Source organism: Choloepus didactylus, chromosome 10, assembly GCF_015220235.1.
Source record: "Choloepus didactylus isolate mChoDid1 chromosome 10, mChoDid1.pri, whole genome shotgun sequence".
Classification (NCBI taxonomy): domain Eukaryota; kingdom Metazoa; phylum Chordata; class Mammalia; order Pilosa; family Megalonychidae; genus Choloepus; species Choloepus didactylus.
Genome location: NC_051316.1, coordinates 99,972,851 through 99,990,229, shown reverse-complemented (window position 1 = coordinate 99,990,229; position 17,379 = coordinate 99,972,851). Strand labels below are relative to the sequence as shown.

General features: G+C 39.6%; 1 protein-coding gene across 1 annotated transcript in view; it reads left to right on the top strand.

Annotated features, from left to right (window-relative positions):
* Positions 1-3,328: 3,328 nt before the first annotated feature.
* The window catches only part of LOC119545526 (olfactory receptor 1L4-like), a 35,815-nt gene continuing 21,764 nt past the window's right edge, over positions 3,329-17,379 (top strand). The window contains exons 1-2 of the mRNA XM_037851120.1: positions 3,329-3,825; positions 9,154-9,163. Coding sequence (XP_037707048.1) covers positions 3,329-3,825; positions 9,154-9,163 — 507 coding nt within the window. The remainder of the gene's footprint in view (positions 3,826-9,153; positions 9,164-17,379) is intronic.

Below are 17,379 nucleotides of genomic sequence, written 5' to 3'. Positions count from 1 at the left end.
AGTTTCAGGAAGGCCTCTCATGTTCCCTAAATGTCTCCCCCACTGGCTATAAAAATGTTCCAAATGCCAACATTAGGAATTTTTTCCTTGATTTTAAGCATCATTCTTCTCTGTTTAGTTAGGACAGCACTTTAATGCAGTGCCTTACCCCTGGTAAGTTTCATGGGTCCAGTTACTTAATGAGCACACGTGCTTTCTAAGGACAAAGTCTCCAAAGGGGCACCTTTTTATCCCTTCATGTCTGAGTGTGTAGGAATTGATCAGACTCATTCTATATTTTTGAGGTAATATTAATGTACCTGAAGTTGAGAAGGGTGGAGTGAAGAGAGACCAATGAAGGGTGGAAGACGTAAGAAACCAGAAGCAGTGTAAACAAAGTCACTTCACGTTTTGCTGAACCTAGATCCTAAACACCCAGTAGAACTTTATGCATAGATGCTGGTACAGTTACCCTTGTGCCTTTGGCTTGGAGTTATGGTAGGCTGCTGGTGGGCTGGCACTTGGCTGCCTGGTACATCATCCAGCTTATCCCAAAATATGGCTTGGGCATGAACAAGAGACAAAGTCAAATACAGGGATGCAGAGTCTTTCAGAGGGAATTTCCTTCTGCCTTGGATCAGCTTCTGGGTATCAGAATATAAGCTACTTCTCTGAGGACTAAAGTCTCTCCTGTTCACTTTCACTCCCTGGTAAATGGACTTGCCTGAATGATAACTATAGCAATAGAATAGAGTTTACCTCTCTATGTTTATATGTTCCTATTTTGCAGCTCTTGGTTTTCCATCCTGATTTTTGCCAGTAATTTCTCATTTCAATTTCACATCTTTGTCTAAGATATTAAAACCCAGAATCCAGCAAAGGGATTGATACGAAAAAATTTCTCCTGGGTATAAAAGAATATAAATTATGTAAATTCCTCTGATCTATCTCTAGTAGATTTTTATTTTATTTTTAATTGTAGCAGGAGGGGAACCAACATTTTTGAGCAAAGTCTATATGCAAGTAAAGGTACTGGGGCTTTACATTAGTCATTTGATTTCATTTTTACAATAACCGTATGGGGTATAATTGCTTATTATTTAAAGATCCTTATCTTTCTGAGATTTACAAAGGATAAGGAATGTGCTAGGGCTCAAAATGCCAAAAGTGAGCTGTGATTGTGAGCCAAGCCTATCTCATCCTTAAACCTGTGAGATTCTCCCCAAGTCTCACACGGCATCCACAGAGAAGAGAGTTGGCAATGCCTCATTCCTTTGGAGGCACTAGACAAAGGAGGCAGTTTAAACTTCACACTTTGAACACAGCATTTATTTTTAACATCTGTTATGGCAAAGATGCCTTTTGGGAATTGAAATAAGGTCTGTACAATTATATTAAATGACTGGATGATTTGAAATCTAACGCTGACTTTTTGCTGAAGTTTTGCTCCTGGCTAGAAGCCCTTTTGATGAGTAAGAGCTCTCTCTTAACATTTTGCCTGTTCTTATCAAAGAGAGGTCAATTTGGAGATTTTGTAGGACAGGGGGTGGTTTAGAGCCTCCTTTGTGAATAGTAACAAATGCTTCTAATGAAATAATTTCATTTCCCTACATGTTAGGTAGGAATTAGCTCTGTTAAGCAATTGCTTTGTTTTGTTGTATCCAAGGTGGAAGTTGGGGAAGGACATGTGGATTTTGTTGCATACTGGCACCCAGACAACCAGAGTATTTGGATATACCTGAACTTGTTTCAATATTGTATTAGTTTTCTATGGGGGCTGTAACAAATTACCACAAATGTACTGGCTTGGCTTAAAACACAAAAATTTATTGTTTTACAATGTTGGAGGTCAGAAGTGAATCTCACTGGGCTAAAACCAAGGTGTTGGCATTCCTTCTGAAGACTCTATGGACAAATCTATTAAATAGTCTTTTCCATCTTGTAGAGACCACCTGCATTTCTTGGCTGATGGCCCCTTCCTCCATCTCCAAATGCCAGCAATGTATATCTTCTCTCTTCTGCCATATTCTTTGACTTAAAAAGACCCTGAAGATTGCTTATAGATGATCCAGAATGCTTGTTTTAAGAGCAGCTCATTAGCAAACTTCATTCAATCTGCAACCTTAATTCCCCTTTGCTATGTACCATACCATAGTCACAGGTTCTGGGGATTGGATGTGGACATCTTTAGGAGTCATTATCCTGCTTTTGAAAAGTTAATAGCAGGTGTTGCATTTTAAGATGGAAGGAACACACAGATGATGAAAACTTGAGAAACAGACAAAATTTCACTTCATTGGACATCTTATGTAATATGCCTCACTATTTTTTATGATAGAAGTAGCGTAATATTGCCTAGGGAGGGAAGGGGAGCTGAATTGGGAATCAATTAGAAAAGATACATTTTGAATATAATTTAAGACGGTGTTGAGTTGTCATTTAACCTGGTCTGGGTTGATAGCAGACAATAAAATATAAATAAATTTGCCTAAAATGCTTACTGGGAGCTAGATAGGTCTTTGCTTTTTCAATATGATATTGGATCCCAGGAAACACACTACCACAAAGCGAGAACATTCTCAATAACATCAAATGTAAATGTGCCTTTCCAGGGAAGCAGGAACAGAGAAAGCAGTAGGGTGAAAGTGATGTGAGTGGTGAGTTGGGGGTGGGAGGAAGAGTTTGAAAATTTAGGAGAGACACAGATTCTTAGGGCCTTTAAGGCATATTAGGTTTGTTACACTTCAAATTAAGATCAGTGGATATCCATTGAGAGTTTTTAAACAAGAGAAGGCATGTTGAAATTTAGAGTTTAAAAAAGATCTTTTTGACTGCAGGAGGGAGAATGGATTGATACAATTCAAAGTTTCTTGGGGACTCTATTGAATTAAAACACATCAAAACCAATGTACATTGATGATTGCTCTTTGAGGAAGAAAATACTAACCCTTGCACACTTTTATTTGAAAACAACATCTCACATCTGAAATTTAGTGGGTGTTGAAGTCAAATCTTCTAGTGGTAGATATGCCAGAGTTGATGATTTGGCATACTAACCACCGGGAATTAACTTGGCTGAGGCAACATTTTCCATGGTCTGGTTCTTAGCATTGCAGGTGCAAGAATCTTTTTTTTTTTTGACAGTAAACCAAGAAATGGTGGCTCTGTGTTAACATTTGCTTCAATGACAATTTACTAATTCCTTCTGTGCCAATAGAAACAGAAGCAGGTTAAATTTCTCACTTCTGAAGTTAAACATGTATCTTTAAAATATGACAGCCCAAAACAATTACTTCAGAGTCCCTGATATTCTTAACCATTCTTCATCCCCAGCAGAGACAAGACTAGCATGAGCTGGGAGAACCGTAGCAGCGTATCTGAATTCCTCCTCCTAGGGCTCCCAATCCAGCTGGAACAGCAGAAGATGTTCTTCACTCTGTTCCTGGGCATGTACCTCACGACGGTGCTGGGGAACCTGCTTATCATCCTGCTCATCAGGCTGGACTCTCATCTCCACACCCCCATGTACTTCTTCCTCACCCACTTGGCCTTCACCGATGTCTCTTTCTCATCTGTGACTGTCCCAAAGATGTTGATGGACATGCAGACTGATCACCAACCCATCCCCTATGTGGGGTGCATTGCACAGATGTACTTTTTCATATTTTTCACTGACCTGGACAGCTTTCTTATTACATCAATGGCATATGACCACTACGTTGCCATCTGTCATCCCCTCCACTACACCACTGTCATGAGGGAGGGGCTGTGTACCTTACTAGTAGCTGTATCCTGGTTTCTTTCCTGTGCCAGCTCGCTCTCCCACACATTTCTTCTAACCCGGCTGTCTTTCTGTGCTAAGAACAACATCCCCCACTTTTTCTGTGACCTTGCTGCCCTGCTCAAGCTGTCCTGCTCAAACACCTTCCTCAATGAGTTGGTCATGTTCACAGTAGGGGTAGTGGTCATTACTCTCCCATTTATATGTATCCTGGTCTCTTATGGCTACATTGGGGCCACCATCCTGAAAATAACTTCAACCAAGGGGTTCTGCAAAGCTTTGTCCACATGTGGTTCCCACCTCTCTGTGGTATCTCTATATTATGGGGCAATATTTGGGCAGTATCTTTTCCCAAAATTTAGCAATTCCAATGACAAGGACATCATTGGAGCTCTCATGTACACAGTGGTCACACCCATGTTTAATCCCTTTATCTACAGCGTTAGGAACAGGGACATAAAACAGGCTCTCAGGAAACTCTTCGGAAGAGTAACATTTTTCTTATGGTAACATTTAACATTTTAAAAAATCAGAACATCATTTGGGTTGATATCATGTATTTGATTTCCCATTTGAATTTGTCTCAACACTTTCTATATCCTTAAACCCTAAGACAAATTATGACATGGTATATATAGTTGCTAAATATTTGTTGACCAGAATCTCAGTCTTTTATTAACAATGTTATCCTTTTTAAACAACTTTTGATCAGTAAATACTAAATTAATTTTATTACTTACCTCTGCAATTTTGGGAGTAATAATATTATAATATAAAAATTGGATAGCCCTTATATGAGTAGATTTTACGGAGGCCCACATATTTTCAGCCCACAATTGTATCTCATAATCCCAGGCTTTCACACTCCCAGAATCTCAAGAATTAGCTATATTATTTCAGTATTCTGTCTTATGTAGATTAAGAGGCCTGTCTTTTCTTCTTTATAGGTCTGCTGAAATCAAAGAATTGAAAATATTTTTCACTTAAATAAGACAAAATACATTGCTCTCTGCCCATGTTATAAAATGTTACACAAATTCAAAGGCTCCCCTGAAGTTCCAGGGCTTTGTAGTTCAGGACTTCCCTATGTGCTCCCCATTTTACAACACTGTGTGGTTGATATTGCTTAGCCCCCGTATGCAACTGCTCCTTAACAGAAGTAGCTTCATGCTGGCCTTCTTTATAAATATAATTAAAATGTAGGCCAGACTTTCTAAATGCATCCTTGCTTTCCTACAATGCCACTCCATACTCAGCACTGACTTCCTTCATGAACATCCTGCATTCCCAAATGAAGAGTGAGAAGTAAACCTTCTCAAACTTTAGTGTGCATGAAAATTCCTGGAGAGCTTGCTAAAACTCAAATTACTGAAAATCACCACCACAGATACCAATTCAATAGTTCTAGGGCAGGGCTCAAGAATTTGCGTTTCTAGTAAGATCCCAGTTGATGCTGTGAATGACGATATGAAGAGCACTTTCATAACGAACTAAATCTTAGAAGTTGGGGAATGCACATTTATAACACCCTACTTGACTTCTGGTAGTAGGTGGCACAAAACAAGAAACAGCTTAAATTATTTTAGTAAAAGGGAAGTCAGAGGTTCATGTTGATATCTTAAAATTAATTCTAGCTGCAGTAATTTCCTGTTTTCAACCTATAAGGCAAGGGATTCTTTCCCAAGCAATCAAGTTTCCTTTTCTTTTTCATATGTAATGTAGACATATCAGATACTGCATAGCATGCTTTGTATTATCACATCATTGAACCACATGTTCAATGAAAATAAAACCAAAAATATCACATCCCATGTCTACTGGTGTTTTTTATTTCCATCAAGCCTCATGGAGGTATTGCCTTACACATTTATTATAGTTTCAGTGTGGCTTGCAACTTTGATAATGTCACTCATTACATTTGTCATGTTACGTCATTTATTTCTAACAGTCCCCATGTTTCTTGGCATAGCCCACAAAAAGCATTAGTCTTGAATCCAATCTATATTATTGCATTAAATTTTTACTCCAGACTTTTCATCTTTTATTAAAACCCAACCAATGCAAAATACATGCATGTGTGTGTCTGTGTGTGTGTGTGTGTATATGACTAATTAGTATGTAACCAGCAGCTAGAGTGACACTAAAGGCTGTGATGATGCTAGAGTCTTTGCATGTGAGGATGGAAATAAAAACATTTTGAAGGCTTCAATATTTGATATATACATCGAGTATTGCAATGGCAACTGTCTTGTGTTATATATCTAATTTGATTGCATAACCTTTGACCCAAGGGAATAGGTGAATGGAAAGAATCTGGAATTCTTGCCTCCCTTTCCATAGGGTTCAACCTTGTTTTCCATTGTTCATGTATTTTCATAGGCATTTTTCAGTTGGTTTCTTCTCTTCTCAAAAAAGCAAGCAACATGTACTAAGTAATAAAGGTGGTGGAGCCTGTAAAACTAATGCATGTGGAAATATTAAAGTAGATTTATTTAAAAAGAGATGATCTCAGGGCATAGTATACTCTTTGATAAAGTTTCTCAGTGAAACTTTATCACTTTATCAATGGCTAAAAATTTAAAATTTTAAAGTAGATAAATATGTATTGATATGTAACGATGTCCCCAATGAACTATTTTCAAAAATAAAATTATAAAATATTGTATAAAATATATCCCATTTATATAAATATAGGTTTGTGAATAAAAAAACACTTTACAAAGATCAAAAATAAATAATGTGAGGGTGAGACTCAACTTTCTCCTTTTCTTCATGTCTATGTTTTGGGATTTCATTGTGAAGAGGAATTACTTCCAACAGCAGCAAACCAAAAAGGAATTTCCATTTAGGGGAATAAAAACCCTCTACACATCTCAAGCTGTGAGCTAGCTAGGGGAAACCTGAATCTGGCAGGGAAGGGCTGAGGGGGTCTTTCCCCACCTTCTTTTGGGCTCACACTAGCAGGGTATCCACCCTGACACTCTTCCTAAGGACTGTGTTTCCTCCAAGTCTGCCCTTAGAACTACCTGCCTCAGAATAACTGACCCCTGGCTTCAGGAAAGAATCTCTGGAGGTGGAGCTGAGATTTGCATATTAAACAAGCTCCCCAGGTAACTCTTCTGAATATCAAAGTTTAAGGACCATTGCCCTAGAGCATCTGTCCTAGAGGGAGTAAGGGGAAAACAGAACAATTAATACATGTGTAATGCATGTCTCTAACCAAGAGCTTGTTACCCTGTCCCCTTAAGGCCTCTCCCTGGTGGGTAGAGTGGAGTCTTCACATCTGAATTTCTGGAGCAGATGAATAGACAAGGGTAAGTTCCAGGCCCATAGTTTTTTCTCTCTGATGTCAATGAGAAGTTTAGGACCACAGAAGTTGCAGGCTAAATCTGGTGCCTGGATGTCCTAGCAAGAAGCTGAGAAACCATTCCATATTACATGGAGCTGGATAACTTGAGCATAAAGTTCAGAGCATGCCTGGAAACACTTCATCCGTAACAGGTGTGTGTGGGGGGGTTCACAGGCACACACACATACACATGCACTCATACCTTCTCTGGCTCTTGCTGTCATTTTCCTTATTCCTATTTCTTTAGGCAGACTCTTGTGGCTTTAACTCTGACTGGGAAAATGGGAAATAGAGCCACCTGGCTATGAAAATCAGCAGACACATCCCCAAAGCTCTGTCTAGTCACTCATTATCTAGGTGTCAGAATGTGTGCTTGTTTAGTGGGTACAGTGATAGCACTCTTGTATGCTTCCCTTCCCAAATCACCTCCCTTTAGACAGAATTGCTACTTCTACCTAAAAGAATGTCTGAAGGACACCTGTAGCTAGAGTTTTCTTTTCTGCTTTATGCAGCACTGCTATTGGAGCTTTTTGTTAGATTCTGCTTGATGATTTCCTGCCTGTAGTCCCTAGTATAGTCCCAACCTTCATCAAAGGCAACAAACCTTGGGCTCAGGGAAGAACTACCATCCCAGTCACTTTTGCCTGGGTTTCACTGAAGGTAAGTTGCTGAATTACCGCCCCAGAGATCTTTGTATATTATATTTAATGGAAGCAATATCACCTCATAGGTACCAGGACACCTGTTACGAATCATGTGTTTACATGCATTACTTTATTTAATTTTTACCATGATTCAGGAACTATTATCCCTAGTTCAGAGAAGAAAAATTTAGGCTCTAAAAGGTACAAAGCCATATAGCTGGTAAATGGTAGAGAGATTATCTGAATCCATTCTATCTAACTCCAAAGCCTATGTTTTGCCTTCCACAACACATGGCCTAACTGTCGAATAAATTTCAGTTATCAGCAAGCATAGATTGAGGTATTATTGGTCATAGCCTGGATCTACATCTGGGTCTACAGTGAGTCTGCATTTGTCATGGACTTATGCAGAACAAGAAATATGACCAAATCGGATCCATGGAATTGTATTAAAATCCTAAATCCCATAGAGCAGATATGTTTACAAATTCAGGAGTTATCCTACTTATAAAGCATGGGGGTGGGCAGAAGAAAATGAAGAGAGATAAAGAGAAATTCATAACAGTGGGATATCTGAGCAGTTATTCTCTATCACATAGCATATATCTGGACTCTCCCTGTATTCCCAACTTCATCATTGCTGTCTATGTCCTGTGCCTCAATCAGGTCATAATCCCATGATGAAGCAGCTTTGTGTCGCCTGAATTCTGGTCGATATCTGTTTCTTGAGAGGAGTGGCAGTGAAGACGGTGAAATAAAGGAATCACATGAAATGGAGGACAGGAAACGAACATTACTTTGTACCCACTATCTGCAGTAGTGCTTCACATCCATTTTTTATTAGTATTTGCAATAGTTGCATGACTTAGCTTCATAGTCTTATCTGCAGTTTAGAGACACGAAAATTGAGGCTCAGTTGCCCAGAACTCTCAAATGTGAAGTGATGTTGCCAGGAACTGAATCTACTTTTAGTTACAATGCCTTTGTTTTCCCCATGTTTAATGGGAAATCCCCAAAACCAAACTATCCTCGGACATGGGGCTCTATCCTAAGTCACAGCCTCAAGGAGCCACTGGGTGCTTCAAAGAGCAGAGCAGTCTAGGAACTTGGTCCAGACATTTTTGCACATCTTTATTGGCATTTTCAGAAGTCTGTAATGTTGGGTGCTTTTTGGCAAGCTTAAAAATGAAGATATGAAGGCGGGGCAAGATGGCGGACTGGTGAGCTGTATGTTTTAGTTACTCCTCCAGGAAAGTAGGTAGAAAGCCAGGAACTGCGTGGACTGGACACCACAGAGCAATCCGACTTTGGGCATACTTCATACAACACTCGTGGAACTGCTGAGATCAGCGAAATCTGGAAGTTTTTGCGGCCAGGGGACCCGCGCCCCTCCCTGCCAGGCTCAGTCCCGTGGGAGGAGGGGCTGCCAGCTCCGGGGAGGAGAAGGGAGAACTGCAGTGGCAGCTCTTATTGGAAACTCATTCTACTGATCCAAACTGCAACCACAGATAGACTGAGACCAGACACCAGAGAAGCTGAGAGCAGCCAGCCCAGCAGAGAGGAGACAGGCATAGAAAAAAAACAACACGAAAAACTCCAAAATAAAAGCGGAGGATTTTTGGAGTTCTGGTGAACATAGAAAGGGGAAGGGCAGAGCTCAGGCCCTGAGGCGCATATGCAAATCCCGAAGAAAAGCTGATCTCTCTGCCCTGTGGACCTTTCCTTAATGGCCCTGGTTGCTTTGTCTCTTAGCATTTCAATAACCCATTAGATCTCTAAGGAGGGCCCGTTTTTTTTTTGTTTGTTTGTTTTTTGTTTTTGTTTTTTTTTTTTTTTTAATCCTTTTTTCTTTTTCTAAAACAATTACTCTAAGAAGCCCAATACAGAAAGCTTCACAGACTTGCAATTTGGGCAGGTCAAGTCAAGAGCAGAACTAAGAGAGCTCTGAGACAAAAGGCAATAATCCAGTGGCTGAGAAAATTCCCTAAACACCACAACTTCCCAAGAAAAGGGGGGTGTCCGCTCACAGCCATCATCCTGGTGGACAGGAAACACTCCTGCCCATCACCAGCTCCATAGCCCAGAGCTGCCCCAGACAACCCAGTGTGACCGAAGTGCTCCAAATAACAGGCACACACCACAAAACTGGGCGTGGACATTAGCCTTCCCTGCAACCTCAGCTGACTGTCCCAGAGTTGGGAAGGTGGAGCAGTGTGAATTAACAAAGCCCCATTCAGCCATCATTTGAGCAGACTGGGAGCCTCCCTACACAGCCCAGCAGCCCAGAACTGCCCTGGGGGGACGGCACTCACCTGTGACATAGCACAGTCATCCCTCAACAGAGGACCCGGGGTGCACAGCCTGGAAGAGGGGCCCACTTGCAAGTCTCAGGAGCCATACGCTCCCAAGGACTTGTGGGTCAGTGGCAGAGACAAACTGTGGCAGGACTGAACTGAAGGATTAGACTATTGCAGCAGCTTTAAAACTCTAGGATCACCAGGGATATTTGATTGTTAGGGCCACCCCCCCTCCCTGACTGCCCAGAAACACGCCCCATATTCAGGGCAGGCAACACCAACTACACACGCAAGCTTGGTACACCAATTGGACCCCACAAGACTCACTCCCCCACTCACCAAAAAGGCTAAGCAGGGGAGAACTGGCTTGTGGAGAACAGGTGGCTCGTGGATGCCACCTGCTTGTTAGTTAGAGAAAGTGTACTCCACGAAGCTGTAGATCTGATAAATTAGAGATAAGGACTTCAATTGGTCTACAAATCCTAAAACAACCCTATCAAGTTCAGCAAATGCCACGAGGCCAAAAACAACAGAAAATTATAAAGCATATGAAAAAACCAGATGATATGGATAACCCAAGCCCAAGCACCCAAATCAAAAGATCAGAAGAGACACAGCACCTAGAGCAGCTACTCAAAGAACTAAAGATGAACAATGAGACCATAGTACGGGAGACAAAGGAAATCAAGAAGACCCTAGAAGAGCATAAAGAAGACATTGCAAGACTAAATAAAAAAATGGATGATCTTATGGAAATTAAAGAAACTGTTGACCAAATTAAAAAGATTCTGGACACTCATAGTACAAGACTAGAGGAAGTTGAACAACGAATCAGTGACCTGGAAGATGACAGAATGGAAAATGAAAGCATAAAAGAAAGAATGGGGAAAAAAATTGAAAAAATCGAAATGGACCTTAGGGATATGATAGATAATATGAAACGTCCGAATATAAGACTCATTGGTGTCCCAGAAGGGGAAGAAAAGGGTAAAGGTCTAGGAAGAGTATTCAAAGAAATTGTTGGGGAAAACTTCCCAAATCTTCTAAACAACGTAAATACACAAATCATAAATGTTCAGCGAACTCCAAATAGAATAAATCCAAATAAACCCACTCCGAGACATATACTGATCACACTGTCAAACACAGAAAAGAAGGAGCAAGTTCTGAAAGCAGCAAGAGAAAAGCAATTCACCACATACAAAGGAAACAGCATAAGACTAAGTAGTGACTACTCAGCAGCCACCATGGAGGCGAAAAGGCAGTGGCACGATATATTTAAAATTCTGAGTGAGAAAAATATCCAGCCAAGAATACTTTATCCAGCAAAGCTCTCCTTCAAATTTGAGGGAGAGCTTAAATTTTTCACAGACAAACAAATGCTGAGAGAATTTGCTAACAAGAGACCTGCCCTACTGGAGATACTAAAGAGAGCCCTACAGACAGAGAAACAAAGAAAGGACAGAGAGACTTGGAGAAAGGTTCAGTACTAAAGAGATTCGGTATGGGTACAATAAAGGATATTAATAGTCAGAGGGAAAAATTTGACAAACATAAACCAAAGAATAAGATGGCTGATTCACGAAATGCCTTCACGGTTATAACGTTGAATGTAAATGGATTAAACTCCCCAATTAAAAGATATAGATTCGCAGAATGGATCAAAAAAAAATGAACCATCAATATGTTGCATACAAGAGACTCATCTTAGACACAGGGACACAAAGAAACTGAAAGTGAAAGGATGGGAAAAAATATTTCATGCAAGCTACAGCCAAAAGAAAGCAGGTGTAGCAATATTAATCTCAGATAAAATAGACTTCAAATGCAGGGATGTTTTGAGAGACAAAGAAGGCCACTACATACTAATAAAAGGGGCAATTCAGCAAGAAGAAATAACAATTGTAAATGTCTATGCACCCAATCAAGGTGCCACAAAATACATGAGAGAAACACTGGCAAAACTAAAGGAAGCAATTGATGTTTCCACAATAATTGTGGGAGACTTCAACACATCACTCTCTCCTATACATAGATCAACCAGACAGAAGACCAATAAGGAAATTGAAAACCTAAACAATCTGATAAATGAATTAGACTTAACAGACATATACAGGACATTACATCCCAAATCACCAGGATACACATACTTTTCTGTGCTCATGGAACTTTCTCCAGAATAGATCATATGCTGGGACATAAAACAAGGCTCAATAAATTTAAAAAGATTGAAATTATTCAAAGCACATTCTCTGACCACAATGGAATACAATTAGAAGTCAATAACCATCAGAGACTTAGAAAATTCACAAATACCTGGAGGTTAAACAACACACTCCTAAACAATCAGTGGGTTAAAGAAGAAATAGCAAGAGAAATTGCTAAATATATAGAGATGAATGAAAATGAGAACACAACATACCAAAACCTCAGGATTGATACATAATGGGAGAAATGGCATTGTAGGCAGAAAGAACAGAGTGAACCAGGGCACTGAAATAGCATGGTAAGTTCAGTGAAATGAAAAAACTTTGGTGTTGCTAAAATATACATACATATGAGTTGAAGAAGCCTCGGGATATGAGTATGAACAGATTGACAAGGAATATATAGTGAAGGGGCTAGGATGACCCTCACTAAGGTGAATAGACACTGCATTAACTGGTGGTGGTGGTGGTGGTGTGAGGTAGGGGATTAAACCTGAGAAGGTTATGTTTAGCTTTAGAAAGATTACTGAGGTACTCAGTGTGTTAGATGGGTTGTCAACAGATTAGAGAGCTCAGAGAAATGGAGCTATATGAGAAGCACACTGCAACATCCAGGTAACAGATGATGTGTGCCTCAATGAATGCAGTAAATAGAGAAGAGAATTCTTCTGAAGATAGAATAGATAGGCCTATGTGAAGTAGCTGGTACAATAAAAGATTATTTATTATTTTGGGGTCTGTGAATTGATATTTAGAAATGAAATGGAAAGCTAGATTCTTCGAGTGATTTTGATTAGGTACAACAATCTTATGGAAGTGAGGGAGCAAGTTTCTGACCACCTGCTTTTCTAAAGGAGTTCCAAACAAGGGGAAGCAAACACGCAGATAGAGAAGGGGTACCAGGAATCTCTACATCAATCCACCTCTGAACCCAATTAAAAGCACATTCCAATAAAAGCATGCCACCTAAATGTAAAGATTCATAAATAATCTGTGTTTCAATGTCAATTATTTTAATGTCAACATCATATTAGACCTACTTGACATTGATGACCTTGTGACCTTTAGGGAATAGAAATTTCAGCATAAAGATTGGGGATGGGTGAAATAATACATATCAAGGGAGGTATAAGTTTGGAACTTTGAATGTGATAGTAACTATTTTGACTAGCTGGGATCTAACCATGTTAGGCTATTGAACAGTCATAGGCAATATTGTCATTTTGCATGCTATGCTTTGCACTGATCTAACTCCTAATTTTCACAGACCAAAACAGACATGCAGACACAGTTCCTGATTTGCTTGGGGCCTGTGGCAAAGATGTTGAATCCAGCCCAAACAGGATTCAGACATGTACTGAAGTGTGAATGAACTGAGACTCCCCTGAAGGTTGCAATGGAAAAATAAAACAGAAGGCCACCAAGGAAAACCACCATGAGTGAAGAAGGTGGGGCTGATGGGGCTAGACTGAGCAGTAGGGTCAGGATATCAGAGGAGACATGGGCTGCAAGAATCATTGAGGCTTTATCTGGTAATCTCACATGTCAGCCTCCCTCATATACACGAAGAACAATGTTATCAGCAGCTCTATAAATTTGCCAGAGGAGCCTTTCGTGAAAGAGCTGATCATGAGACATGGAGGGTATTTTCTTGTCAGTTCAATTTCTAAAAGAAAGCTAGAGGTCAGTGGCTCAGAGATTGTCAGTGGCCCATAGCCAGCAGAGCAATAAGTGACAACAGAATGGAAGAAGAGCAGGACGAGACCAGAGCAAGAGGACTCCAGTGTTGCGAGCTCCACCTCTGGTTATGTAAGTGTGTATTCCTTATCCCAGTCAAGGACACCTAGAGGGAATACCTGGAAAGGAGATCTGGAGAGGCCAGACTTCCCATTCCAGGTCATCAAACAAGCATAATACTCAAGTACTAAAATATGGCATATCGTCCTAAATGATTCACATCTGTACTCACCAACTGCTGAAGCCTGGGCAGTTTGTTTACATGAAACATGCTTCCTTAAGAAGTATAGGAATCATGAAGCATTTAAAGATATATTAGGTCTGAGAAACAGACTGCAATGGGGGAATTTAGGCAGCCAATAGATACTTGGTCACAGCAGAGAGACGTACAGAATCAAAATTATATGGTCCATATTTTTAAAAATAATATTTCTAGGATTCTTGGAGGCAGAAGAAACCCCATGTGCCAATAAGCATCATTTTGTTTTCATCACTGTAATTAATTTAAGTTGCTGATGTTCGCTTCGGATCTACCATTGCCTGAAGGCAAAAAAGGAAACAAGGTTGCCTGTTTACATCTACTAGTCAGGAAAGCATTTCTGAACAGCAGGGGGCAGAGGCAAAACAAGGAGCTCTAACATCCTGGTGAAAGCTTGGTGAACCATAGGAAGAGGGGCATCCAATTTGGAAATCTAAACAATGAAATTCAGTCTTCTGATGGGGAACTCCATATCTATTCTGAATATAACTTCCATCCTTTATTTTTTTGTCTTAACTTTCATTTAGTACTATAAACAAGACAGGTACCCCCAATTTGGATAACTGACAAATTTAATAACCTAGAATGAAACTGTCATGAGAGCAGAGATATTTTGTTGTTTACTGCCATATCTCCAGAATTTATAACAGCTCCCAGCACATAGTAGATGCTCACTAAATATTTGTTGAATGAATAAATCTCAGAGAAAAGCTCTTTTGACTTCTTGAGTGGGGTACGAATGAAGAATGACAGTAGTAGGAGTAGTTGGAATAGTAGTAGTAGTAGTAATAGTAGTAGTTATCATTTATTAAAAAGCTACTATTATTGTCACTGTACTAGACATATTTTACAGTTTATCTCATTTAATCCTCCAAACTTCCTTATTAGATAGAGACCAAGAGAGCAGCAAAAGATGCAAAGCCAAGGCAAGAGCTGAAGGGGAGGCTGGAGTAATCTTAGTTATGTTCATCAGTTGGAACAGAGAAGGTCAGAGAGAACAGGATCTGTACTAAGTATTTAAGACAACATAGGACACATGCTACTATGACCTCACCCAACCCAGGTCTTCAGGCAAATAGCTGTATTCTGAAACCTGCACTGACAGACTCAGGAAGATATAGAGGTTGGGTCATCAAACTTATACTGGGAGGAGGCTGAACAGAGCCACTTTGGGCATCTACAAGATACAAGGCATCATGGGACGGAGGTCCCTAGGTCCCCTAATTGCCCAATTTTCCATCTGTTTCTCTTTATAACAGACCAAATTAGTATAATGCTGGCTTCATTCCCTAATCTCTGTTAATCCCTCAAGGTACTTACATAAAATAAAAATACTTTTTATTTTTAAAAAATAATATTCTTAAGTACAGACTATTGAGGTTTGTCAATATTATGTCAAGTGTGAATAACAATATCTTTAGAAAATGATGCTATTTGTATTGATTTGTAACCAAGGTCTAAGCAAAGATGTGCTTTCTATGTAAATAAATCTCCAAAATGTTTCCTTGCAAGAAGTTACTGCTTTTAAGCTTTTCCTCCAAAGAAATTTGGAGCTGCCAATATTCACATCTTCAAACAGTTTAATAACAGACAATGTATCTTTCTTAAGGAATTCTCATGCTTCTGGGCAAAGACATTATACATGCATCTAATTTTACTCCCTCCTAAAACTGTACTAGAAGTAAAGTGATTTTGTAAAATGACACATTTTATACACAAACACAGAAGAGTGGAAAGCCAACAGTAGTAAAATTTCAGATGTCAGAAAGCAGACTGATGAGTGAGTGGTAACTGAGTTAACACAACTGGCAAAGCTAAATCCTCCAAAGACCTAGAAACTGGCACCCCTTAATACCTCTGGATCTGGGAGTGAGGGGGGTGGGGACAAAATAAGGAAAAAGGTGATATCTATTTGAGGATCAGTTGGATTCCTAGGTCCCACTTCTCACTCCACACTACTAGAATATTTTCCCTCTGTTATTCTAACAGTGGTTGGGATGTTAAGTTTCAAGAGAAGGTAAAACAGAGAATTTTGGGTACTGGAATTTGCTACAGATGGCTGAAATAAATCAATCATACCAAAGAAATGGGAATTACATGACTATATGCACATCAATGCTGAAGTCTGAAACCTGCAGTCCATTATTTGTATTTAGGTACCAGGTCCTGATGTGAAGACAGATAATTAGGAGAATTTTCTTTGGGGTCTGACCAGGCCAAAGGAAAAAACTAAAGATACTGACATTAAAGGTCATGAACTCAAAAAGTCTTCCAAGTCAGATCACCTACAGTGAAACTCAACATCTGCAGCCCCATCTGTAAGCACAGAGCATCCAGTCAGATTTTAAGAATTTTATTAAGTTATGGAATTTATCAGTAAAACATAAAAATCTTAAGTGTGTAGCTCAATGAATTTTTCCATATGTATACATCAATGTAACTACCTCATAGATCAAGAATATTACATTGCCATCAAGTCAAAAGATGCCATCTTCCTCTTTCTATGGCACTATACCCTCCTAGAGGTCAGCATTCTTGTGATTCATGCCACCATAAGACGAGTTTTGCCTATTCTTGAAGTTCCATGTAAACAGAAACACTGAGTAGAACTCTTGCATTTGGGTTCTGTAGCTCAACATTACTTCTGTTAGATTCAATCATGTTCAATATAGTAGATGGTTGTTCTTTTTATTGCTGTGTAATACTTCATTTTATGACTTGTCATATTTATATATTCATCTTCCTTTTGATGGACATATGAGTTGCTTACATTTTTTTGGCTATTATGAGTGAAGGTGCTAAGGACATCCTTGAACATGCCTTTTGTGGGCCATATGTTTTGGTGTGCTAAAGCTGCCAGAATGCAGTATATCAGAAATGGGTTGCCTTTTAAGAATGGGGATTTATTAAGTTACAAATTACAATTCTAAGTCCATGAAAATGTTCAAATTAAGGTACCAATAAGAGGATACCTTCTCTGAAGAAAGGCTGCTGGCATACACGGTTCCTCTGTCACATGGAAGATGCATGGCAATCTGCTGGTCCTTCTCTCCTGGGTTCTGGTTTCAGTGGTTTTCTCTCTTTCTCTCTCTCTCTCTCAACTCCTGTGGGTCTTTCTTACTTCTC